The sequence below is a fragment of the Rhinopithecus roxellana genome, chromosome 9 (genome assembly GCF_007565055.1).
Source record: "Rhinopithecus roxellana isolate Shanxi Qingling chromosome 9, ASM756505v1, whole genome shotgun sequence".
Classification (NCBI taxonomy): domain Eukaryota; kingdom Metazoa; phylum Chordata; class Mammalia; order Primates; family Cercopithecidae; genus Rhinopithecus; species Rhinopithecus roxellana.
The window spans coordinates 88156733-88184191 of NC_044557.1; the positions used below are offsets into that span (position 1 = coordinate 88156733).

A 27459-nucleotide genomic window follows, 5' to 3' on the forward strand; every position below is an offset into this window, starting at 1 on the left:
CAGTACCAATTGTTCCTTTCCATGTTTAGTGCTTCCTTCAGGAGCTCTTGTAAGGCAGGCCTGGTGGTGACAGAATCTCTCAGCATTTGCTTGTCTGTAAAGGATTTTATTTCTTCTTCACTTATGAAGTTTAGTTTGGCTGATATAAAATTCTGGGTTGAAAATACATTTCTTTAAGAATGCTGAATATTGGCCCCCACTCTCTTCTGGCTTATAGAGTTTCTTCCACGAGATCCACTGTTAGTCTGATGGGCTTCCCTTTGTGGGTAACCTGACCTTCCTCCTGGCTACCCTTAACATTTTTCCTTCATTTCAACTTTGGTGAATCTGACAACTGTGTGTCTTGGAGTTGCTCTTCTCGAGGAGTATATTTGTGGAGTTCTCCATATTTCCTGAATTTGAATGTTGGCCTGCCTTGCTAGGTTGAGGAAGTTCTCTTGGATAGTATCTTGAAGAGTGTTTTCCAACTTGGTTCCATTCTCCCTGTCACTTTCAGGTACACCAACCAGATGTAGATTTGGTCTTTTCACATAGTCCCATGTTTCTTGGAGGCTTTGTTCATATCTTTTTACTCTTTTTTCTCTCTCTTCTCACTTCATTTCATTCATTTGATCTTCAGTCACTGATACCCTTTCTTCCACTTGATCGAATCGGCTACTGAATCTTGTGCATGCGTCACGTAGTTCTCATGCCATGGTTTTCAGCTCCATCACGTCATTTAAGGTCTTCTCTCTGCTGTTTATTCTAGTTAGCCATTCATCTAATCATTTTTCAAGGTTTTTAGCTTCTTTGCGATGGGTTCGAACATCTTCCTTTAGCTCGGAGAAGTTTGTTATTACCGATTGTCTGAAGTGTACTTCCATCAACTCTTCAAAGTCATTCTCTGTCCAACTTTGTTCCATTGCTGGCAAGGAGCTGCAATCCTTTGGAGGAGAAGAGGTGCTCTGATTTTTAGAATTTTTAGCTTTTCTGCTCTGGTTCCTCCCCATTTTTGTGGTTTTATCTACCTTTGGTCTTTGATGATTGTGACGTACAGATGGGGTTTTGGTGTGAATGTCCTTTCTGTTTGTTAGTTTTCCTTCTGACAGTCAGGACCCTCAGCTGCAGGTCTGTTGGAGTTTGCTGGAGGTCCACTCCAGACCCTGTTTGCCTGGGTATCACCAGTGCAGGCTGCAGAACAGCATATATTGCAGAACAGCAAATGTTGCTGACTGATCCTTTCTCTGGAAGCTTTGTCTCAGAGGGGCACCTGGCTGTATGAGGTGTCAGTCGGCCCCTACTGGGAGGTGCCTCCAACTTAGGCTACTCAGGGGTCAGGGACCCACTTGAGGAGGCAGTCTGTCCATTCTCAGATCTCAAACTCCAAGGTGGGAGAACCACTACTCTCTTCAAAGCTGTCAGACAGGGATGTTTAGGTCTGCAGAAGTTTCTGCTGCCTTTTGTTCAGCTATGCCCTGCCCCTAGAAGGTGAGTCTACAGAGGCAGGCAGGTCTTCTTGAGTTGTGTTGGGCTCCACCCAGTTCGAGCTTCCTGGCTGCTTTGTTTATCTACTCAAGCCTCAGCAATGGTAGATGCCCCGCCTCCAGCCTCACTGCTACCTTGAAGTTCGATCTCAGACTGCTGTGCAAGCAGTGAGTGAGGCTCCATGGGTGTAGGACCCTCTGAACCAGGCGCAGGATATAATCTCCTGGTGTGCTGTTTGCTAAGATGATTGGAAAGGCACAGTATTAGGGTGGAAGTGTCCTGATTTTCCAGGTACCATCTGTCTTGGCTTCCCTTGGCTAGGAAAGGGAATTCCCTGACCCCTTGTGCTTCCCGGGTGAGGTGATGCCCCACCCTGCTTCAGCTCACACTCCGTTGGCTGCACCCACTGTCCAACAAGTGCCAGTGAGATGAACTCAGTACTTCAGTTGGAAATGCAGAAATCACCCGTCTTCTGCATCACTCATGCTGGGAGCTGTAGACTGGAACTGTTCTATTCAGCCATCTTGGAACCAAGTCCTCAAAGCCAAATTCTTTATTATGCAGTTAGACATTTGGATAACTTGTAAACATAGATTCTTATGCTATGATATAATTTTCTTTCTTTTTTTTCCATAGGGCATAACTTGAGTGTTTATCCTAATTTTGATGTTCCAGTGACAAGTCCTAAAATAATGAATCTAAAAGAGAAAGAAGATAACTGTATGGTAAATGGCAATTTATCTTTTAGGGAAGACCTTGTCTTGTCTACCCTAAAACCATCCCAAATGGATTCTGATGAAGAAGTTATAAGGTGTCCAGAGCTGGCTGAGAATGTGGCCACACAAAATCATATGGATGTGTGCTCTGAATCTCAGGTATATATAACAATTGGTGAATTTCAAAACAAAGCAGGTGTGCCTGAAGATGAATGTTGGACTGGCCAAACATCTGAGGCTGGGACACATCCAATGGCAGATGTGGATACTTCTAGAAGGAGTCCTGGCCCAGAGGATGGACAGGCCCCAGTGCTGACCTACATTGATGTAAAATCTAGCAATAAGAACCCCTCCAGAGCTGAACCCCTGGTGGCCTTCAATGCTCAGCATGAGAATAGGAGCTCTAGAGATAAGTATGGATTAGACAGGACTGGGCTAAGCAAAGTGGTAGTAGGTGGAAGCCACCAAAATGCCATCTCTTCAGACAAAACCACTCTCCATGAATTAAGTACTCTAGGAAAGGGAATAGATCAAGAGGGGAAGATGGTGCTGCTAAGCTTGAAACTCACCCCCTCTGAGCCCTGTGATCCACTAAATTCTACCCTGAGGGAGCCCTTAGATATTAGGTCTTCCCTAAAGGACTCTCACACAGAAGAGCAGGAGGAACTCTCAGTGCTATCCGGGGTCATCAAGAGATCTTCATCCATCATATCGGATTCAGGCATTGAGAGTGAACCAAGCTCCGTTGCCTGGTCAGAGGCCCGAAGCAGGGCTCTGGAGTTGCCCAGTGATCGGGAAGTCTTGCACCCATTTGTTCGAAGACATGCCCTCCACCGGAACTCCCTAGAGGGTGGGCACACAGAAAGTAACACCAGTTTGCCAAGCGGCATCCAGGCTTCTCTCACCTCCATTAGCTCTTTACCTTTTGAGGAGGATGAGCGGGAGGTGGCACTCACTAAGTTAACCAAGTCTGTATCTGCTCCCCATATCAGTAGCCCAGAGGAGGCTGCTGAAGATGCAGACACCAAGCAGCAAGGTGGAGGTTTTGCTGAACCTTCAGATATGTACAGCAAGAGCCAAGGTTCCCCAGGACCTTGCTCTCAACTTTGTGGTGACTCTGGAACACAGGATGCTGGAGCGGACCATCCCCTGGTAGAGATAGCTTTAGATGCTGACAACCAGCAGGGCCCTGGATACATAGACATCCCCAAAGGGAAAGGGAAGCAGTTTGATGCTCAAGGACACTGTCTTCCTGATGGCAGGACTGAGAACACTCCAGGTGTTGAAACCAAAGGTCTTAATTTAAAAATACCACGTGTCATAGCACTTGAAAACCCCAGGACCAGATCTCTTCATAGAGCACTCGTGGAAACCCCAAAGGGCATACCTAAAGACTTGAATGTGGGTCAGCCAGCTCTTTCCAACAGTGGCATCTCAGAGGTTGAGGGTCTCTCTCAACATCAGGTGCCTGAATTGAGCTATACATCAGCTGCTGATGCCATCAACATGAACTCAACAGGCCAGCAAAGCCAAAGTGGTTCACCTTGCATTGTGGATGACACAGCATTTAATAGAGGAGCGAATGCCTTCCTGGAGGCTAAACATAAAGCAGGCACTGTGTGCCCCACTGTGACCCATTCCGTTCATTCCCAGGTTTTGAAAAACCAAGAGCTGAAGGCAGGCACTTCCATCATGGGGTCCCATCTGACCTCTGCAGAGACCTTCACTCTGGACAGTCTGAAGGCTGTGGAGGTTGTGAACTTATCTGTGTCTTGCACTGCCACCTGTCTCCCTTTCTCATCTGTGCCCAAGGAGACCCCCGCCAGGGCTGGATTCTCTTCCAAACAGACCCTGTTTCCCATCACCCATCAGCCTTTGGGATCCTTTGGAGTTGTTTCTACCCATTCCAGCACATTGGATGAGGAAGTCAGTGAAAGGATGTTTAGGTAAGCTGGCTGATGGGCTTACATTTCCCACAACAGTCTTTTAGATTTTTCCACATATTTCTCCATTTCATGCATACTACTTCAAAATTTAAATATCTGTGATTTTTTGATTTAAATAAGGTAATATATCATATTATAGATAATATATCATATATTTAATTCATATCATATGAATTAAAAATGCAGAATGCTGTAAGGAAGTAAAAATGGTCAATAAGTCTACCTCCAAATGTAACCATGGTGTATATTCTTCTACATTTTTTCTATGTGAATCTATATCTATTTATGCTTTTTATACAAAAATGAGACCATTCTGTATAAATGGCAATTGTAAATGTTTAATTTAATAATATATTAGAAATATCTATGTTTATAAATCTATGTTTGCATCATCATTTTAATAATTACACAACATTCTGTTGCATGAATATACCATGATTTATTAACCAAATTCTTTACAAATGAACCTTTAAATTTTAACTATTGATTGATTGATTGATTGATTGAGACAGAGTCTCGCTCTGTCACCAGGCTGGAGTGCAGTGGCTCAATCTCGGCTCACTACAACCTCCACCTCATGGATTCAAGTAATTCTCCTGCCTCAGCCTCCCAAGTAGCTGGGACTACAGGCACCCACCACCACACCCAGCTAATTTTTGTACTTTTAGTAGAGACGGGGTTTTACCATGTTGGTCAGGATGGTCTCGACCTCTTGACCTCTTGATCTGCCCGCCTGGGCCTCTCAAAGAGCTGGGATTACAGGCATGAGCCACCACACCCCGCTAATTTTGTTCAATTTTTATTATGAATATTATAACTCTTATGAATATCATTGTACCTCTACCTTTTCATAGTTTGAAAGGGGAATTCCTTAAGAGCCTTTGAGGAATACAATTCTTCATCAGATTTGGCTCCCAAACACCCTTTAACATTGTGGGGCTTTTAAGTTTACCTTTGTAATGCCAGAATTCATTTCTTCATCCTTGTGTTGGGCTTATATTCACATTGCTCTCCCATCTGTAAACTGTATATCTGATTATGTATATAATAGAATCACTTTATCAAACATCCCATCTTCTTTACCCTTCTGCAAAATGCTAAAGAGTTACATATTAATGGTGTCTCCAAAGAAATTGCCACAGGCAGGTAAACATTGGGTTTTTTGTTTTATAAAGAATATTAAATACCTATCATATGGTACTTGTCATTAATTCAATGAGTACACAGCAGACATAGCAGATGCTGTCCAGTAGCTGCCTGGCCAGGGGTTCCCTTGCTTTTATTGTATCTGCAGTCTAACAGAGAGACAGACACATGAGAAAAGTAGATGAGGGCAGTGACTGGGTAAATATGATGTTTCGTGTGTGCATGGTGGAGCCAGAAGGAAAAGCACCTAATTTGGCTTGGGGAAATGAGTGTGAATAGGGATAGTGGCCAGGCAAAGCTTCCTAAAGAAGATGGCATCTACTCTGAGAAAAAAGTATAAGAGACGACGACGATGATGAGGAGGAGGAGGAAGAGGAGGAGGCTAATAACAGATAATAACAAGAAATAGTAAGTGTCAAATTTGAGATTCTGACCTTGGCAGTCTGACTCCAGGGTCCAGTCCCTTAACCATCGTCTTGCCAGGTAACCAGACAAACAGCATCATAGCCAAGTGAGACAGGCATTTCAGGCACACAGGCCCTCGTTCACCAAGGCATGGAAGTAAAGCCAAGACATGTAGTTCATGCAGAAAATGATAAGAAATGTGTTATTTATGGAGGCTGGGAGTGGTGAGGAGTGATGCTGGAGAAGCAGGGGAAGGCCAAGCCATGGTGGGCCTGGGTGTCAATCAAGTCAAGACGCTTTCACTTTTTATTTTTTTATTTTTTTTATTTTTTAATTATACTTTAAGTTCTAGGGTACATGTGCATAACGTGCAGGTTTGTTACATATGTATACTTATGCCATGTTGGTGTGCTGCACCCATCAACTCGTCAGCACCCATCAATTCATCATTTATATCATGTATAACTCCCCAATGCAATCCCTCCCTCCTCCCCCCTCCCCCCTCCCCATGATAGGCCCCAGTGCGTGATGTTCCCCTTCCCGAGTCCAAGTGATCTCATTGTTCAGTTCCCACCTATGAGTGAGAACATGCGGTGTTTGGTTTTCTCTTCTTGTGATAGTTTGCTAAGAATGATGGTTTCCAGCTGCATCCATGTCCCTACAAAGGACGCAAACTCATCCTTTTTTATGGCTGCATAGTATTTCATGGTGTATATGTGCCACATTTTCTTAATCCAGTCTGTCACAGATGGACATTTGGGTTGATTCCAAGTCTTTGCTATTGTGAATAGTGCCGCAATAAACATACGTGTGCATGTGTCTTTGTAGTAGAATAATTTATAATCCTTTGGGTATATACCCAGTAGTGGGATGGCTGGGTCATATGGTACATCTAGTTCTAGATCCTTGAGGAATTGCCATACTGTTTTCCATGATGGTTGAACTAGTTTAGATTAATTCAAGATGGATTAGAGACTTAAATGTTAGACCTAATACCATAAAAACCCTAGAAGAAAATCTAGGTAGTACCATTCAGGACATAGGCATGGGCAAGGACTTCATGTCTAAAACACCAAAAGCAATGGCAGCAAAAGCAAAAATTGACAAATGGGATCTAATTAAACTAAAGAGCTTTTGCACAGCAAAAGAAACTACCATCAGAGTGAACAGGCAACCTACAGAATGGGAGAAAATTTTTGCAACCTACTCATCTGACAAAGGGCTAATATCCAAAATCTACAAAGAACTCAAACAAATATACAAGAAAAAAACAAACATCCCCATCAAAAAGTGGGCAAAGGGTATGAACAGACATTTCTCAAAAGAAGACATTCATACAGCCAACAGACACATGAAAAAATGCTCATCGTCACTCGCCATCAGAGAAATGCAAATCAAAACCACAATGAGATACCATCTCACACCAGTTAGAATGGCGATCATTAAGAAGTCAGGAAACAACAGGTGTTGGAGAGGATGTGGAGAAATAGGAACACTTTTACACTGCTGGTGGGCTTTCACTTTTTAAAGATTGTATGGGGCCTTGGAGCTGGGTAGAATCTTTGATATCCTGTCATTCTGTCTCCTGTTCAATGCAGGAATCACATAAGCATCTGCAGAACCAAAACCCCTAGAGGCTTTGGTTTTCATAGAATACTTTCTTGCCTCCTTGTTCAGAACAAAGCTTCACTCACTAGTATGTCCCCTGGGGACTCAAGTCAGCGATTGCCACTCAGCAGGCACTTGGCCTGTGGGTGCTCAGCCCTCCTACATACCAGCCCAGCTCATTTCCTGTTCAACATGAAATACACAGCTTGGCTTGTGATTAATTAGTGTATTCTCCAGTTTTTATCAGGCCAAAGAAAAATTTAAAAAAGAACTGAAGATTGAAGGATTTCTGTACAGTGACTTAACTGTACTAGCTTCTGATATACCATATTTCCCACCAGAGGAAGAGGAAGAAAATTTGGAAGATGGAATTCACCTGGTTGTCTGTGTCCATGGCCTGGATGGTGAGTTCTAAAACAAGTTTTCTTCCCAAATTCTGTCATATATACAACTTATAATATTTATGCATTAATTTAGATGAAGCATTCATTCAACAGAATGTTCTATTAGCAACTATGGAATGACAGTAATTATGATGAATCTAAGGAAATGATATGGCCTTGCTCTTAAAGAAAATATCTCTCTGTCCCCAAAAATCTGTTAACTAAATAAAATACATGAATGAATGAATAAATGTAGTGAAGGAGTGAATGGGATAAATCAATACATAAATAAATGGAATAAATGATTAATAGAATAAGTGTACAAAGTAAAAGAATGAATGGAGTGAATGAATTAATGAAATTAATATATTATGGGAATGAATATATTAATGAAATGCATGAACACAGTAATTTGAACCCACGAATTCATGGAATTCATGAGTCAATACAATGGTCTGAATAAAGGAAGAAATGGAGAGGAATGAATACATGTATTCATTTTGAGGAGCTCAGGTTAGTGGCCCAAACTATTTTGCTACCTATTTTTATTTACCTCCCACTTATAGAATACCTTTTCTATACCAGGGACTTTGCTAGGTTCTGAGATTTGCAGGAACAAAACAAACTTTCTCACTCATCAACTCAATGTCGTGCATGACCAGTCTGTACCTCTCATGTATATGACACTAAAGTAAAATGAGATAAGACTTTCAATATATTTGTTAAAATAAGACATCCGATCAGGCTATAGGCATTTTTTTTCCATCATGCACATGAAAGATGAGGAATGTTATAAAGATAGAGAGGCTTCACCCATTTTGTACTGTCAGAAAACGGAGCCATGGATCACATTATCAACTGGGCAACAAGTCATGAAAACCACAAATGATACCAAGCACAGGGTGCTTTGGAAGACGAGTTCCCTACTTCAAGGTGCATCTGCCTAAACTCTGCAGAATTTTCAGGATCCACTTGTTCAAATTCCATTTCCAAGGGCTTATTTGTATTAACAGAGAGCTGAGCACATTGATAACAGTTATGAATATTGACGCAACTCTTCATGTTGTACAAAATACTCAGGATTTGTATTCTTATAAATGTTCTCAGTTTATTAAGAACACCATATTAAATCATATTTTCTGAGACAGTTTTAAGTTGCAGAAAGTTCTCTTTCCCTCAGTAGCTGAAGGAGAGGGGGCCATTTCCACCCCTTGCTTAACACTTTATGCTGAATATCAACACTTGCAGCTTTTGTTTTCCTACGGCAGGCCCTGGCATATCATTAGGGAACTTCAAACAATAGCAACAGTGGAACCAAAGAGCCTAATTTTACTGACAAAAATGAAAGAGGGAATGGATAATAATTAACGTCATAACACAAAATGCAGAGATTTCCTTAAAAAAATGACCATTTTGTGACTGTGACCTTACAAGTTTGGGCATGGACTCTGACAGGCCACCAACATGGGTGGGCGTTTGGGCATATCTGAGTCATCCTAAAGCATCAGGGACAACCCCGAACACCTGGACTTCCCCCAATTCCACGTGGCACGTTAATCCTCCTTTGAATCATTGGGTAGTTTCGTAAAGAATGATATTTTCACTCACAGTTTACAGACTATTTTGGAACTATGACCTGTGGGGCATATTTACATAGTAAAGTAAGTGATTTATATATCCAAATAATTAGCTTCTAACTTTCAGCTCTACAGGGAACGTATTTATTTATTTATTTTTATTTTTTTGAGGTGGAGTCTTGCTCTGTCCCCCAGGCTGGAGTGCAGTGGCACGATCTCGGCTCCCTGAAAGCTCTGCCTCCCAGGTTCACACTGTTCTCCTGCCTCAGCCTCCCAAGTAGCTGGGACTACAGGCTCCCGCCACCACACCCAGCTAATTTTTTGTATTTTTAGTAGAGACGGGATTTCACCTTGTTAACCAGGATGGTTTTGATCTGACCTCGTGATCCGCCTGCCTTGGCCTCCCAAAGTGCTGGGATTACAGGCGTGAGCCACCGCACCGGTCTCTACAGGGAACTTTTAAGAAATAGGAGAAACATTTATTAAGACGTAATTGAACCCGTACGACCAACATTAAATTTATGCCTCACTCTACTGGCATATAAACCTTATTCTGTTGTATTAAATCCATTTTTTTCACATGACTTTTATTTTGGGAATGCATTTCCTGTGTTCTTCGTGCCTTGATAGCCTTGCATTCTTAACCTTTCATCCCTCTGCCCCAATGCCCACTGCTGTCCCTCCATAGAGCTTGCTTTGCCGTGACTCTTGTTCCCAAGAGACAGTCCTAGTATATTTAGATCACTGTGCCATGATTGGCCAATTGGGAGGTAGGGGGAGGCTTGCAGATTACCTGTAAATGGCAGTACTAGATAGTCTTCTATTAAGCAAGTAACTGAAGACGGGGCTGGTAGGGGTCCCATTGTGCCCCATCAGCCATGCGAAAGAACCACTTGCAAAATGGGATTTGCTGTGGAAGAAGGGGAGGCGGTGTACCTCCCACCGTTCCTGCATGCAGAGTGTTCACAAGCCACATGCTCACAGATCAGGGATAACTCTGTCGAGGTGGGACTGCTAGAAAGGACCAGGCTCTGAGTGTGGGGGGCCGAGGGGTGGCAGGAGAGCCGGGATTGTAGCTGTTTTTGTTGTTTATATTAACTACTTAACCAAAACTGAGAAAACCCAGTAGAAATGGGGAAAGAGGGAGAGAGAAAGAAATTCCTCGTGTGTCAATATTTTATATGACTAACTACGGGACTGGGGTGGGGGTTATCTGTCATTTTTAGGGAACAGTGCAGACCTTCGACTGGTAAAGACATTCATAGAACTGGGGCTCCCTGGAGGAAAACTGGACTTCCTGATGTCTGAAAAGAATCAGGTATGATGATAAAAACACCAGAGCTGAAAGAACCCTGGATGCATGCTTATATGAGCCTCCTCAATGCACCATGATAATTTATGGACACACACAGATAGGAGGAGACCATGAAAAGAAATGCTGGCCAGGCATTTGGATGGGCTGGAAAGAAAAGACGTGCTGTTTTATTTTGGGAGGGAGAGGAAAGGGTAAGAAATGAGAACACGTGAATCAGTTGACTGGAGCCTTTGCCTTCACAGGGCATTAGGGCGGGTGGCAAGTGAGAGCATAAGTTATGTGGGTAATGACTCACTTCCCAACTGTTGGCACTCAGTTCTGCTGCCTTTACTTGGGCACCTGCTCTAGGCGAAGTTGTGCACCATGCAGTACACAGAGGTACAGATGTTGAGGGAGAGAGAAGAAAGTGTTTTTTTGGAGCATCTGCGTACTCCGTACTTGTTTCCTCATTTAACTTCATGGCAGTTCTATCACACGTTGATATCACCATCCCCTCACAGGAGAGGGGACGGAGCTTCTGGGAGTTAGGCAGGGTCCATGTCAGCCTATCCCGGAGAGGAGGATACTATATGTGATCTCCAGGAAGATAATTCCTGTGTGCACCCAACTTTAATACATGAACAAATCTGACCCAGTGCTAAGAGAGGATGGCCAGGCGCGGTGGCTCACCCAGCACTTTGGGAAGCTGAGGCAGGCAGATCGCTTGAGCCTAGGAGTTCAGAAACAGCCTGGGCAACAAAGTGAGACCCTTTGTCTACAAAAAATACAAAAATTAGCTTGGTATGATGGTGGACGCCTGTATTCCCAGCTACTTGGGAGACTGAAGTGGGAGGATCACGTGAGCCCAAGGAGGTCGAGGTTGCAGTGAACTGTGATCACACCACTGCACTCTAGCATGGGTCAAAGAGCAAGATGCTGTCTCAAAAAAAAAAAAAAAAAAAAAAAAAAGAAAAGAAAAAACGAAAAGTAAAGAAAAGAGAATAACCAGGCCAGTCAGAGGAGGGAGCAGGGAAATGAGTGAGCAGCACTTGCTCACTTGGTGTTTGTGATTTGTGCTAGTGAGGTTTTCTTTGCAGGGAAGATAAGAATTGTTAGTAAGAGAGAGCCAGTCAGGAAATAATCCTTCCGGGTGTGCACATCTTGTACCTCTCTGATGCGGCTTCATGGTTGCTGGGTTCAACCTGGAAACCTCAGGTCTTTAGAGCTGGACCTTTACACAATTCACTTAATTGCAGGAGTTGGCCACTCAGTACTGATTATGCACGCATTGCTACTTTTTGAAAGTTGTCTCGGCCGGGCGCAGTGTAATCCCAGCACTTTGGGAGGCCAAGGTGGGCGGATCATGAGGTCAGGAGATCGAGACCATCCTGGCTGACATGGTGAAACCCTGTCTCTACCAAAAACACAAAAACTTAGCCGGGCGTTGTGGCAGGCACCTGTAGTCCCAGCTACTCGGCAGGAGAATGGAGTGAACCCGGGAGGCGGAGGTTGCAGTGAGTCGAGATCGCACCACTGTGCTCCAGCCTTTGCGACAGATCGAGACTCTGTCTCAAAAAAAAAAAAAGAAAGTTGTCTCATCAGCAGGTCCACTTTCAGTATGTATTAATATACTTTTAAACGCCTTGGTTGGGGAGTTCCTGGTATTACTTTTTAAACCTACTGTGATTTCCAAAGCATAGCTCATCATGGTCAACTCAGGCATCATAATTATAGCCACTTGTTTAAATAATGTGTATGTTGAATTAATATTTTGTAGATGAGGAAATAGGCTCTGAAAAGTTAGAGAAAAAAAGCAGCATCTCTCTTAGGTATATTTTACCTAATTTTTTTTTTTTTTTTTTTTGAGACGGGGTCTCGCTCTGTCGCCAAGGCTGGAGTGCAGTGGTGCAACTTCGGCTCACTGCAGCCTCCACCTCCTGGGTTCAAGTAATTCTCCTGCCTCAGCCTCCTGAACTACAGGCATGTGCCACCACACCCAACTAATTTTTTGTAGTTTTAGTAGAGACGGAGCTTCACCATGTAAGACAGGATGGTCTTGATCTCCTGACCTCATAATCCACCTGCCTTGGCCTCCCAAAGTGCTGTGATTACATGCATGAGCCACCGCACCTGTCCTATTTTATCTAATTTTTAACATGGCACTAAGGAGGTAGCGACACTATCCCCCTTTAATAAATAAGGAGACTGGCCGGGCGCGGTGGCTCAAGCCTGTAATCCCAGCGCTTTGGGAGGCCGAGACGGGCGGATCACGAGGTCAGAAGATCGAGACCATCCTGGCTAACATGGTGAAACCCCGTCTCTACTAAAAAATACAAAAAACTAGCCGGGTGAGGTGGCGGGCGCCTGTAGTCCCAGCTACTCGGGAGGCTGAGGCAGGAGAATGGCGTAAACCCGGGAGGCGGAGCTTGCAGTGAGCTGAGATCCGGCCACTGCACTCCAGCCCGGGCGACAGAGCGAGACTCCGTCTCAAAAAAAAAAAAATAAATAAAAATAAATAAATAAATAAATAAGGAGACTGAAGTTTAGATGGGAAGCAACAGGTCCAAGGCACAGATCCCATAAGCAGAAGAGCTTATGGTTCTTTCTTATTCCAGAAAGTCTAGAGACTTTGCAGTATGCTTTATTCTGTCACGCCTCAAAGCTCATTGGATGGCAGGTGACAGAAACTCATAAAGGTCTTCTCTTCACCACTCCTATCCCCCAACACGTACTCCTTTCTTCACTGGATGGACATTTGTGAGACATCCTGTTCACTTTTCCTAGTTCTTGGCAGCCCATGATGTTATAGGACAGCTCCACATATGAGGGACTTTTCAAACATTTTTGGATATTGGCCCCAAATCTATTTCCCTTTGACTCTAATTCATGTTTCTAAAAGTTAGCCCTTGAGGTTATATAAACCAATCTAATATATTTTCCTTATTGCTGCCCTTCAAATATCCAAGGACATGTGTGGCGTTCCTCCTCTTCCTTTGATCTCCTGGGTCCTTCCACTATCCATCCTAAGACGTGGGTGACTTTACGATCCTTCCCAAAGCTGACTGCATACTCTAAAGGCTATGCCACAGAAAGGGGAGGGCCTCTGCAGTGAGGCCTGTCTTGGTGTGAACCCTGGGTCATGTGAGGTGAACAGGCGGCCTCCCCTCCCAGAGCCTATTTCCTCCTCTGTGAAGCGGGGGCAGCAATCCCAGCGGCATGCTGACACTCCAGGCACCTGGTGTGGCAGTCGGCACCACAAGCTTGCTACTTCAGTGTCAGCCGCCCTCCCAGCTGAGTGTTCCTGAGCGTCTCTGTGTTTCTTCCTTAGAGCCCCAGTCTGTGGGCCTTTCGTCCTGAGGTCATATGTCATCCTGTAGCCCTAACATCAGAGGTAGGCACACCCCAGTAGACACCACGGTGTTTAGTGGAAGAAGACAGGCTGTGCACAGAGCCCAGCCCCCGCCACAACCATACCCAACACCTGTTCCTCTCTCTTCTTCCAGATGGACACATTTGCAGATTTTGATACCATGACGGATCGGTTGTTGGATGAAATCATTCAACACATTCAGTTGTACAACCTCTCCATATCCCGAATTAGGTAAAAGGAAACCACAGGTAGTTAATGCTGGGGGAAGAGGGGGGACATTTTTGAGTATTTGCTGTATAAAAGCAATATTATGATGCCTTCTGTATACCACTGAGCTAAGCTAACTTGTGACTTTTAATAAATTATTTTTAAAGCAGAAGTAAGTACCAGGTCTGTTGTACACATTCATATCTGCCATAGTTTATATCAGGGAGAATAACACTTTTTGTAGTTCTGTAGGAAGAGTATTTGACTTAAAACAAAAATTCCTAGGTTTGAATTCTTGTTCTAACACTCACAAGTTGAAATCTTGTTTCTTACCATGTACCAGATACAGAACCTTTTGCAAGGTTTCTAAATCTCTAAACTTCTGTTTTCTTATCTATTAAGGGGAACTAGCACTGAGATGATGTGTGAAAAAGGCCAGGCGCGGTGGCTCACGCCTGTAATCCCAGCACTTTGGGAGGCCGAGGTGGGCAGATCATGAGGTCAGGAGATACAGACCATCCTGGCTAATACGGTGAAACCTCGTCTCTACTAAAAACACAAAAAAATTAGCCAGGCGTGGTGGCGGGCGCCTATAGTCCCAGCTACTTGGGAGACTGAGGCAGGAGAATGGTGTGAACCCGGGAGGCGGAGCTTGCGGTGAGCCGCGATTGCGCCACTGCACTCCAGCCTTGGCAACAGAGTGAGACTGCATCTCAAAAAAAAAAAAAAAAAGAAAAGAAAAGAAAAAGCAGAATGAGTTGCCCACCCCAAAGAGAGGGTTCCAATCAGCACTGCTTTTATTCTTACACTGTACCAACTGTTTCAGTGATGACAGTGCTAGTAAGCAGCTTGCATTTTTCATGCATTCGAATATGTAGACGTAGTGCTAATCCCTTGATATGCATTATCCCATTTAGTCTTCAGATATAAAATATTACTTCTTTATTCCACAAATGAAGCCTATAGAGGTTAGACTAAAAAAAAAAAAAGAATAAAAGAAAAGCTAGGTAAGGCAGCTTCATAGGCTGACACTGACTTCTTTTCTTGGCTGGTTGTATGCTCATCATGAGTAGAGGTGGGGAGGTATAGCCTCTCATATAATAGACTCTCAATAAATAAGTCTTTAACTTGAGAGTAATCATGCATTGAACACGTGGGCCTGTGAGTAGGAGTATGGCTGGAGCAGAGCCTGCAGGAGGGGGTCTAACAGCATGGGCTGTAAGCAGGTGGTTCAGTACATATATAGCAGGTGAAGGAGAGGATGAATGGCCTCCCAAGCAGGATAAGGACTTGGGACCTGATCCTATGAATGACCAGGAGATTTCAATGTTCAGAGGTGCATTTCAGGAAGGACCTTCCCTTCCCGCATGTGGAATAAAGGCAGGCTGCTCTAACAGCATGAAGCTGGCTGAAATGCCCACACTTCTGCCCTGACTGGGCACAAAGCTCCCATTCACAAAGACCCCATCTCAGGCTTCTCATGGTCAGGGTTTGGAAACCTGATGAGGATGAGTTGGCAGTCCCCATGCTCTTTGCCAGTGCCCCTACATTCAGTGGGAGGTGGAGGACGCTGGCCCCTGATGCTTCCAGCACTGCGCTCTTGGGCACCAGCGTTCACCGTCACACTCACGGGTACCCTTTCCATCTCTCCACAGCTTCATTGGCCATTCTCTTGGCAATATCATCATCCGATCGGTCCTCACACGGCCCCGGTTCCGGTATTACCTCAACAAACTCCACACGTTCCTGTCACTCTCTGGGCCTCACCTGGGAACCCTGTACAACAACAGCACCCTGGTTAGTACAGGTAAGACTCTTCTAGGATTTGTCATTCCTCAGAATTAATCTGGGGCCTCCGGGACCTGAAACTGGGGACAGGAGTTCTTCCAAATGAAACCCTGTGACTGTGGAGTCTTTTCCAAGCATGGCATGGAGGGAGGAGTCCTGGCCTTAGAGGTGTTTCTGTGTTGAATTACACAGGGGAAGGAAATGAGGTTAACTCACATCTATGGGAGGTCGAATATATCAGCAAGAGCCAGACAAAGAAGGACCTCGAATGACTCGCGAAGATGTTAGACTTACCCTGTAGACCTTGTAGATACTACTCACGAGATTTTAGCTGAGGAGGTGACATGGTTTGGTGTATGGAAGCCCAAGGAGGGCACTGAGTTTTACATGTAATAACAAATCATTTATTAAATCATGTTCTTAACAAATATCTCAGTAGTCCCTGATTGTTCAAGCCCATTATGTGGCATTAGGGTCACCCCTGAGAAGCTTCCTTGTCCCTGTAATCCTCTAGGCCTCTGCCACTGTCCCCTGTCCTCTCCCAACACTCACATTGTTTCCTCATGACCTGGTCAGTTTAGTTAGTTTGCTTTTAAGTTATTTTAGGGCATACTTGTGAACATGAGTTATCCGACACATTGGCACATAACAAATGGAAGTCCTTTCCTCTGCACTCTGTCTTTCCTCCCAAACCAAGGAAGCCATTCTTTGAACAGAAACAAATTTGTTAAACTACATTTCCTACCTCCTGCCCACAGTTATAAAGTAATCTTGCAACATTATAAAATATTTTTTATAAAGAGAGACTTTACTAATAATTTCTCCAATCTATCATATCCAGAGTAATTTTATATATTTCATTCTATTTATCTTTGCACACACACATTGACATAGCAGTCAGTGTAATATATGTACATACCATAGCTTGCTTATTTCCTTGTATTTCTATCAGATTAATTTGCTTGTTGTGGTTACATAATCCTTACACTCATCAATGTTAGTGTTTGCCTAAGCATAGCTAAACAGATGAGTTTTGTTTTAGTTTTGCTTTTTGAGAGGGAGTCTTGCTCTTGTCGCCCAGGCTAGAGTGCAATGGCACAATCTCGACTCACTGCAACCTCTGCCTCCCAGGTTCAAGTGATTCTTCTGGCTCAGCCTCCGGAGTAGCTGGGATTACAGGTGCCTGCCACCACACCTGGCTAATTTTTTTTTTTTTTTTTTGAGACGGAGTCTCGCTCTGTCGCCCAGGCTGGAGTGCAATGGCCGGATCTCAGCTCACTGCAAGCTCTGCCCCCCGGGTTTACACCATTCTCCTGCCTCAGCCTCCCAAGTAGCTGGGACTACAGGCGCCCGCCACCTCGCCCAGCTAGTTTTTTTGTACTTTTTAGTAGAGACGGGGTTTCACCATATTAGCCAGGATGGTCTTGATCTCCTGACCTCGTGATCTGCCCGTCTCGGCCTCCCAAAGTGCTGGGATTAAGGCTTGAGCCACCGCGCCCGGCCCACCTGGCTAATTTTTTAATAGAGATGGGGTTTCACCATTTTGGCCAGCCTGGTCTCGAACTCCTGACCTCAGGTGATCCACCCACCTTGGCCTCCCAAAGTGCTGAGATTATAGGCATGAGCCACCATGCCCGGCCAACAGATGACTTGTGAAGTGAGACATTTATTCTAGCTTTACAGTATCCTAAATGTATCTGTTAGGATCATTTTTATATTATTTTGCATTGAAAATTATTACCCTAGGCTTGTTTTTCAGAAGAAGATTGGATGGAAGAGTGTGGGTAGTTCCTTACTCCCAAGCCTGTGGTCCTATCATTTTTGCAGGATGGTTTAAGTCCTTGCCACCAGTACATGAGAGGACAAATTTACCTCTAACTTCCCAATTATTTGCTAATATGCTTACTTCTCTCTTACTTTCAAGTTAACTAAAATTCGCAGTTTAACATTCATCTCACCAAAATTCCATCCCAGTGATTTTTTGTTTTGTTTTATGTTTTTGATTTTTGTTTTGTTTTTGTCTTCCTAGGCTTATGGCTCATGCAGAAACTGAAGAAATCCGGGTCTCTACTGCAGCTGACCTTCAGGGATAACGCTGATTTGCGCAAATGTTTCCTATACCAACTAAGCCAAAAAACAGGTCAGTGGTTTCCCCCATCGCTGCAGTTATGAGTTTGAGCTTGGAATTCAACTCCTGAGACACAAATGAGATATAATGCTACATGGATTCACTCACAAAAGGGCCTAGTCAGGAGGCACAGCACTCAAAGCCTCTTCGGCTCATTGGGAGGCCAACAGCTACCAGGAACTCAGCTCCTCTTGCCCATTGCCCATATGGCATGTGATAGATTGAGCCAAGGTGCGTGTAAGATCATTTCAATAACCAGAAGCTGTAGATTCCGCTTTGTGCCAGTTTTTCAATGTTCTCACTGCGTAGGCCCAAGATCTGTGTGCCAGCTTCACCCAGGTGCAGGCCCATCTACACAAAAGGCAGATGCAACATTCTCCACTGGTGTTGACTGTGCGTGGGAGACGGGGGTCACTGTCAGGCAAGCCTGCTATTATACCTGCACCCTCTCTCTGTCACATGGAAGTGCATAGAGGTGTTGAAGACTCTGCCTGCTATGTGGGAATGACCACAGTGGACAGCAGTAATGGTGGTCATTGCCGAGTGGTCCCCATGGCCAGTCGGGGAGTGGAGCAGCTGCCTGATTGCCCTGCTCAGTCCCACCATGCAAGCTGGCCTGGCCCAGGGTCTGTTCTTGGTCACAGTCTTCCACTGTTCTGTAAACACTGACTCTGCTGATCCCTCTGTGCCTGTGAGTCTGGTGTAGCCACAGGCTGATCTGTGAGCCCGGCTGAGTTCCTCTCCTACTTTGTGCCTCTGTGTGTTGAGTTGAGCTCTTAGAGCTATCTTCTGTGGAGGAGGAGGAGGGAGGCAGGACTTGGCAGAAGAAGGTGGGACTGCAGCATGATCACCGTAGGGTCCATCGGGGTGTAGGAAGTGGCCCTGGAGAGCGATCCTGAAGGAAGGGGAGGGACTGGCCATTACACCTTTGTCCTCCTTGCCTGTGTATTGGCCAGCTATTGAAGTAGGCTGCCCCCAGTGTGTGATGTCTGATGAGGGGAACCACTTCAGTAAGGGACACATGGCTAAGAGCTGACAGCCACCCACCCAGCAGGATCTGAGGAATGAGAAGGATGGCCTCAGTCCAGACGGAGTGTCCGGGTGGTCTACAGTGCTCTGGAGGTTCACGATGGGCTTTGAGGCCTGGAGGGATACACTGTGATATTGAATTTGAAGGGTTCTTCTGTCTGGTTTGTGGGGACAGATTGCAGGAAGGCAAGACTGGCTGCAGAAAGGTGAGTTCTGAGGCTGTTTTCCTAAAGCATGGTACATGGTGAATTAGAGGAGGTGCTGGGGTTGAGGAGGAAGAACAGGATACTCAGACTGACGTCCTTATGAACTCCTTAATATTTCTATCCCCAAAAGATTTTTATGATCTCATCCTTGTTGCTTATTTCTCTGTGTCCAGAGTAGCTTTCTGTGTGTCTCCTTAGCTTTCATGGCTGATGAGAACAGGCTTCATCTCCCCTCACAAATGCAAAGCCCCTGTGTAGTGACTTCTTTTTTCAAGCTCCCACAGGCCCCCATGATACCTCTGTGCCATCTACTGTGCCTTGTTAAACCTCAGGACAGAATGTCCTTCTGCAGTGATACAACTAGTGTGTGGTGTGTCATCATTTTTTCTCTTTCTGGGACAAGTCTGGAAATTTGTGCAAATTTCCAGAGGATGTTGAAGTTGAAACTACTTGGGTAAAAAGTACTCATCTGGCTAACTGTTACAGGGCTGCAGTATTTTAAAAATGTCGTGCTGGTTGCTTCTCCCCAAGACCGCTATGTGCCATTTCATTCAGCCAGGATCGAAATGTGTAAAACTGCCCTCAAAGACAGACACACAGGTAAGCTACATTTAATTTTTGCTCAGGGACTTTCAGATTTGAAAAGCAAAAGTAAATTTGTGAAATTGACTATGCCTATTGGGAACACCTGGGCTATAGGTTTAGTGCTGCATTTATCTTAGCTTAGTGATAGGATAAACATAGCTCATCTTGATGTTATTGTGCCAGATCCTTCCTTTGTGTAATAAACAGTCGCATGTTTATTAGATTATGAAACTTTTGTTCAGTCCTATTGTGTGCCAGTCACTGAAATTGATGGCTGGGATGTATAATTCAATGAGACAGGCCCTGCCCTCAAGGGGCACATTGTCTAGTTGGAGCCTTGACAAGTAATAGCAATGATAGTAAAATGTGGTAAGTCAAAAAATAAAATAATGCCTAAGGCATTAAGGCAGCCCAGAAGTGGAACAGGGTGTAGGACAGAGTCAGACGGGGGTCCGTGGAGATGACAATGAGTTCGGTTTTAAAGGATAGGTGGGAATTTTCCAGACAATCAAGATGCATGTGGGCTGGCATTCCTGGTTTCCTTTGGTTAATTTGTTTAATTCTTGTTTTTTTTTTTTTTAAACATGTTTGTAGCTTTTAATTTTGAAATAATTTTATACTCAAAAAGTGTTGCAATAGCAGTGTAAAAAACTTCCTGTATACATTTCACTCTGATGCCCAATATTAGCATCTTACATAAGCATTGTACAATTATCAAAATCACAAAATTAATACTGATACAATATTATTATCTAATTTACAGACCTTATCCAAATTATGTCAGTGTCCACTAATGTCCCCTTTCTCTTCTAGAATCCAATCTAATTTGTTTATTTCTATGTCAAGCGTATTGATTATTTTTTAAGTAAATAGTATTTTTGTTGTATTTTAAGGTACTATCAAAAAATAGTGTACCAAAGGTGCAAAGATTTGGTGCTAACATATAATTGGGTCTATTCCAAATTTTCATTGGTATCTAGAAAATCCAACAGGAATTTTGATGAAAAAATATTTAAAAATTACTTTTAATACATAAAATAGCATTGTGTTTTATACCATCTGGTATATGTAATGAAAAGTAACACAGGGCATGTTCTAAAATGATTCTTTTTCTGATTAAAACATTATAGAATATTTGAAAAAGTCAAATTCATTTACATAATTTATGATCCTTTCTAACTCCACCTCTATCACTACCTACTCTTTCTAACTCCACCTCTATCACTACCTACTTTCCATGTTCTTCTTCTAGTCTCTTCATCTGTGTTCATGATAAAAGTTATAATTTTGTGTCATGATTTGATTTAGACTAATATATTTATTTGTCCATGTTAATAAAATATCATAAATGCAAACACATTTTAATAATTATAGACTATATTTATACATATACCATAATTTAATCAATAACTTCTTAATTACTGCACATATAGCTTGCTTCTGGAAGGCTTTCTTTTTAGTTTTCATGTGATGAAAGACTTTGCATGTATAAATTTTTAATACATCTATGGTATTTCATTAAAACAGATTTCTAGTAGTGGTATTATTAGAGAAAAATGTTAATGAGTTGCTACTCTTAAAGTTTTTTGCCAAATTGTCTTCTAAAATATTGATACCAGCAACACCTGTACTGTTAGAGTATATTGGTGCCTGCCTATCTCACTCTACTGTCTCTCAGATTAAATATTAATTTAAAGATATTTGCTTATAATTTTTCAGCCTTAATTTTTAAATATTGATGCTTTTTTATGTATATTTTAATCAATTTTTAAATATTTTCTAATTACCCATGGGTCATCATTATATGCTAAGACCTGTGACAATAAATAAAGAGTCAATGATCTTGTTTTGAGTTCAGACTTGACTAAACTAAACAGCTGTTGTCAAGAGACAGCCAAACTCTTTCTTTGTGCAGGGATTTGCTAATTTTCCTTGCCTACTTTCTTATCTCCCTGACATAGAGAAGTATTTTTGTTGACATTTCAACCTTGGTAAAGGCTTAAGAACAGAGTTCAACAACTATGGTCCACAAGTCAAATTCAACCCCCCTCTCATTTTGTAAATAAAGTTTTATTGAAACATAGCCACACCCATCATTTACATATTGTATATGACTGCTTTCATGCTAGAATTCAGAATTATGTTGAGTAGTTATACTGCGTTTCCTGGAAAGCCCTAAATATTTACAGAGAAAGTCTGACAACTCCTGCTCTAGCATAGCAAATTGTATTTGTTATGTGCTGGGCACAGTTCATGCACTTTGCTTATCTTATTTAGTATTCACAATGGCCTTTAAGGAAAAGGGAGTGTATCTTCAAAGGATATTAATATATGACTTAAATTGATTAATGATCCTGTTAGTCATCTTAAGAAAAAAATCACCCTCTCTTTTGTTAAATTTATACTTTCTGTTACATTTTTACATGGGCATCAAAGAAATGTGGCTTAACTGGTGAATTAAACAGATTGGAAGACTTGATATGAAGTTTAGTTCATATGTGATTATCATTTTTTTTTCTGGAAGAAGTACCAATATTTTTATTTTTCAAAAATTCTGAAATAAAATACCTCTCAACCTGTCTGACTTCACGTAACCTTCCAATTTGTTCTCTACATTGTCATGTAGATAATTTGCTCCTGTCCCAAAAGTCCATCAATTTAAAAATAGTGCTGTATTTGAGAAAAAATATGAGTCTGCTATACATGTTAAAAAATATACCAACAATTGCTTCCAGGACTTATGAAACCAATCAAGGTCTCAGCAGAAAATGATCTGGTTGAGTAATCACTACATTTTGAGTGACTTTTTTCTTTAAATAAATGACCTTCTGACCTTTATTGCATATACAATTTAAACAAATTATGGTATTTGTGTAATAATAATATGCTTCTATTTCCATTTATTGGCAATATTCATTTTTCTTGTTATTACATAATATTCACATACATCATTTAAAAAGTGTTATTGCATAATGTTCATAAACATCATTTTAAAGGAGCGCAGAATTGTTTAGCCCACAAAGCATGGTTTACTTAACTATTCCTTTGATGCTGAATTTTGGCTGACTCGCATTTTCCCTCGGAAAGACTATTTCATGCATGCAGTTTCTGTGGCGTAACCTCACATCATATTATTGCCTATTGTAATGACGACTACTCTGAAACAGTAATGGGCTCTTGGGAATGGCCATACTCTTTGTTTTAACCGCACATTCTTTTTCGCTGAATTGACATGGCTACAACCTAATCCCTAATTATTTCAATTTCATGTTTCAATTCCCTTTACCTCAAAGCTCCTGCCAAGACCCTAAGAAGAGGGGGAAAAGAAACACCTCCAAATACATACCCCCAGCATAATGGGGAGTCCAGCTGTCCATCCCAGTCTGGGAAAGCAGACCTCTGAGTACTCTCCCCTGCTGGTAACTGGAGGGAAAAGGAAAACGGTGTGAGTCCCTTCACGTGGCATGGGGGAGTGTCCAGAGTGAGGCTGTGGACTGTTAAACTCAGAATAAACTCTCTTTCATCTTCCAAAGTGACTGCTCTGCTGGCTTTGTAAAACAGACCCGGTTGTTTGGAATGGGTACCCAGAGGCTTATCTGACTTACAACTTCCAATTACTGTCTCCAAGTTAGTCAAAAGTAAAATATCCCAGCTGTCAGGGTCATTCTAGAAGGTGTCTGTCAATGATATAAAAGTTGTCATCAACAGTTTTTCAGAAAAGAAGAACACAGGGCTAAGAGGGATGAATCGTAGATCCCAGTGTGAGAATCTATCTAGTGTTCAGCAATTCAGTTGCACTGCATGGCTCCAAGATCCCTATGGCCTGATGCAAAATTGCATCTTTCAGGTGGAAAGAGTCAATTCAGACTAACAATTGTAAAACAAAACAAACCAACATAAAGAAAACTGCATTCTCCTTCTTTGGTATCAGAGGAGTCAGGTGAAATGCCACGTGGCTTGCATTATGCATAACAGCAGAAAATGTCTGCTTCTAACTCTCTATTGAGCTGTGTTTCCAACCCCCAACGTCCCCTGAAATAGGACTTGAAACTCTGAGGGTCCTCTCTACTGTATGCGTCCTTCTCTGCTCCCCTGCTGGGAGGCACAGCTATTATTGAGAAACACGAATACCGTTATCATAGCTTCTGGTGCATGGGTTCACAAAGATGCTGTTCGGAATCCCCTTCTGACTTCTGGCTATTGTAATCTGACTAGACAAAAAGAATTTTGATTTTATTTCATTCACTAACATTAGGAGGAGGTTGGAAACTGCTATATAACAGGTCTGCCCGGAAATAGAATTTCAACACACATCTGGTGATGTTCTCTAGATTCCACTGCTAACTTCTGCACTAGCTTCATATGCTTCTTCCCCACTTTACAGGGCCAGTTTATGCAGAAATGATCAACAACCTCCTGGGCCCTCTGGTTGAAGCCAAGGACTGCACTTTAATCCGACACAACGTGTTCCATGCCCTGCCCAACACTGCCAACACCCTGATTGGCCGAGCCGCTCACATCGCTGTGCTGGATTCAGAACTCTTCCTGGAGAAGTTTTTCTTGGTGGCAGGACTCAACTACTTCAAGTAGTGGCTTTGAGGGAGCAGGTCTTTGGTAATGCTTAAGACTGGTGGAGAGCTTTAGCTGAGACCTGCTTTTACAGACCTCACCATTTCAGAATGAAACTCCAAGGGAACAGCGCTGGGGGATGGAGGCTGGGGTGGAACCTGACATGAGAGGTGCTTTTGTTTTGGAGATTTGAGAAAGCTGAGCAAATAGACTACATGACAACAAACTTTGCTTGAATTTGTGTAGTTACCTGGAGTGTCATTCAAGATGTTTTCTAGGAAAAATATGAGAGAATAAACAGAAGACTTGGGAGTTGATGAGCTCCCCTTGCTAGCCACGAATGGCTCACTGAGCGATTACTCCAACTTAACTAGACTTGCCCAATATGTTACTAGCTTATAGCTTTATCATTTCTGATTAAGTGCACACAAGCATTTCAGAACTCAGGTTAATCTCTGTGCAGAAGTGGAACATATTTGTGTAAATAGAATCCTCAATAGATTCAAATGTGCCACTTGTTCAAGAAAATGTGATGCCCATATTCATTTTCTCTCTTCATGTTTTCTAAACAAGGGAGCAAGGAATGCGTTACAAATCCCAGTTTTATTTCATAACACCAGTGAGCAGGGTGACTTAAGGTAATGAGGGATAAAGGTGACACTATTGGTAAATACAAGTTTTTTACAAAGAAACACGACTCTAGGAATATACTGAACTTTGAACAGTTGCTCCACCTACTTCCCCAGACTTCTTCTATGCAGAGCCCTGATCCACTAATTATTGTAGTGATTGCTTACATCTTTGTCTGTAGTAGGGAACATTGGGTGAGACTAACCTAGCAGAAGGAGGCACTGAAATGAATGCACACACATGTGAAGCTCCTGCTGATACACTTCCAAAGACATGCTATGTTAGCATTTGATGCAATTGCAAAAAATTAAAACCATTAACATGGCCAGCTGCTTCTCTCCATGGAAGGAGAAACACATCTAAATGGAGGAGTGCTGGATTAAAACCTCAGGGGAGCTCTAAGAAGGGTGCTGGTTATCTTTCAATAGAAATGTCTTCTTGCCTTAGGAAAATAAAGGGCTAGGAAAGGTCACTGCATTGATAAAAACTAATAGATGACAGGGACAAAAGTGAGATCAGATAGGAGGAGACCAACCAGACTAAAGACTCAACATTAACTGTTATGGGTAAGTGACTCAAAGGGGAGTCTGGAAAATCACCAGGATGCTTAATGGTCAGGTCTCAAAGACTGAGTGTGTTGTATGGGCTAAAGGAAATCTAAAGAATCATTTAGTTGTATGGAAGAGATGAATGAACCTGGACAGTAGGGATAAATAAGACAGGAGCCTCATCTTTTGGAGATCAAAACTCCTGCTTCTGCAAAAATCCCTCCTGAAGTGCGGAAACACATCTAGGACCAGGGTTTTCAGCACCTGGACCATGATTCTAGGTCACTGATGCCATGGTAACAAAACCAAGTAAATCTAAGCTCATCTGAGAATTTTGGATCCTCTTATATTAACAACGTGACTTTGAAAAATAAAAGCAGACCATGGGAAGGAGTCCAGATGGGCAACTTTGCAGGAGTAGAGACATGTGGGATTCTGTTACAGAAAGAGAGAGTTGTTGAGGGAGACTTGAATGTCTTGCAAAGGCAGAGTTCCACACAATGGATTTAGGGTTTCTCAGTGGGTCCTTTCTAAATGCTTGTTATATCCTGGTCATAATGCATATGGGTTCACTGAGTCCTCTGGTCTCTTTCCACTGGGAATTTTTGTCTGAGCTCCCGAGTCAGAGCTGGGCATAGACTCTGGTTCCTCATGAGGAGTGCTGTATTTGCTCTGTAACCTGGGAGACATTTGTTCCCTAGTCGTGCAGCACATGATGTTGTGTTTCCTGACCTAGGCAAGTGCCCATGCTCAGTACAGAACCATAAGTTGGTAGCAGCTTCTCCTTTCTGGCCAAATGATGGGCCCTGTCCCTCTGATGAGTGCATTTCATGTTGTGTTTCCAATTTTCATCAGCAATGTTCGTCATTCCCTGGTCCTTTGAAAGACTGTGTAGCCCGCGGTTATGGAGCTGGGATGAATCTGATGATCATCATCTTCTCCAATAACCAGATGCCATTTTTAACTTCAATATGCTGTCTGGACATAGTGAGAACTAATGGCAATAAACGTCCAGCTGCATGGTGCACCTCTTTTTTATAGGGGTGCTCTGCTGTCTTTGTAAACCCTCTCTGGCCTCTGAACATCTATTATAATTGTGTAGAAAGTACATCTCTATATTGTAAATAAGAGTGTTGCGTGTTGCGTATCATGCCTCATTTGAAAAGGCTTTTTTATGTCTTTCTATTGAAATATAGATATCTAATATATAAATATATATACATAAAATATATATAAATATATATTATGTAAAACAGGGACATTCTATTATTGATTGTAAAAATTATAAACAAAATGCCTGCCAAGATAATGGTCTAGTATGTCTTCATTCTCTGCGTAATTTTTGTTTTTGTTTTTATGATTTGTTATTTCCCAAAATGAGTTAGAAATAAAAATCACCAATATTGAGATTAATTGGAATTTGTTGTTTGTGAGCCAAATAAATCCAGGGAAGCAGATATGAACCCAAAGTCATCTTGGAGCAAAACAAATACCCCAATGGCATTTTGAAAGCAGAGGGAGTGCTATGAACCTGAGAGAAGGTGAAGAGAGAAAAGTCCCCTGTTGGCATCTACAATTCACAGGTGTTTACTGAGCAGCTTCCATCCATCTGTGCCAGATGGAGCACAGAGGTAAAATGCACAGTCCATGCTGACAAGGAACTCGAGGGAGATCCAGTCTTATCATTACAATGGGATATAACAAAAGTGCTAAGGAAGGCCGGGGCTGGTGCTCCTTAGTCTTAGGTATCCACTCCTTACTGCCTGGGGAAGGCCAGGAAGGAAGCGTTGAGAGTGAAACTTGAAAGGTGAGACTATTTACCTTGCACACCCCGTCACCCCAATGTGCACTCTTCCATTA

General features: G+C 42.6%; 1 protein-coding gene across 4 annotated transcripts in view; it reads left to right on the top strand.

Moving 5' to 3' along the window:
* Positions 1 to 27012, top strand: part of FAM135B (family with sequence similarity 135 member B) — a 366985-nt gene extending 339973 nt beyond the window's left edge. For 2 of the 4 annotated variants that reach the window (XM_030937787.1, XM_030937788.1), the window contains exons 13-20: positions 2101 to 4126; positions 7523 to 7689; positions 10472 to 10563; positions 14043 to 14140; positions 15772 to 15923; positions 17934 to 18044; positions 19754 to 19867; positions 24237 to 27012. In XM_030937787.1, the coding sequence (XP_030793647.1) occupies positions 2101 to 4126; positions 7523 to 7689; positions 10472 to 10563; positions 14043 to 14140; positions 15772 to 15923; positions 17934 to 18044; positions 19754 to 19867; positions 24237 to 24442 (2966 nt within the window). In that variant the 3' untranslated portion in view covers positions 24443 to 27012. Of the gene's footprint in view, positions 1 to 2100; positions 4127 to 7522; positions 7690 to 10471; positions 10564 to 14042; positions 14141 to 15771; positions 15924 to 17933; positions 18045 to 19753; positions 19868 to 24236 lie in introns of those variants that run through there. The other 2 variants (XM_010364503.1, XM_010364504.1) reach the window with 2 other exon arrangements.
* Positions 27013 to 27459: the final 447 nt, after the last annotated feature.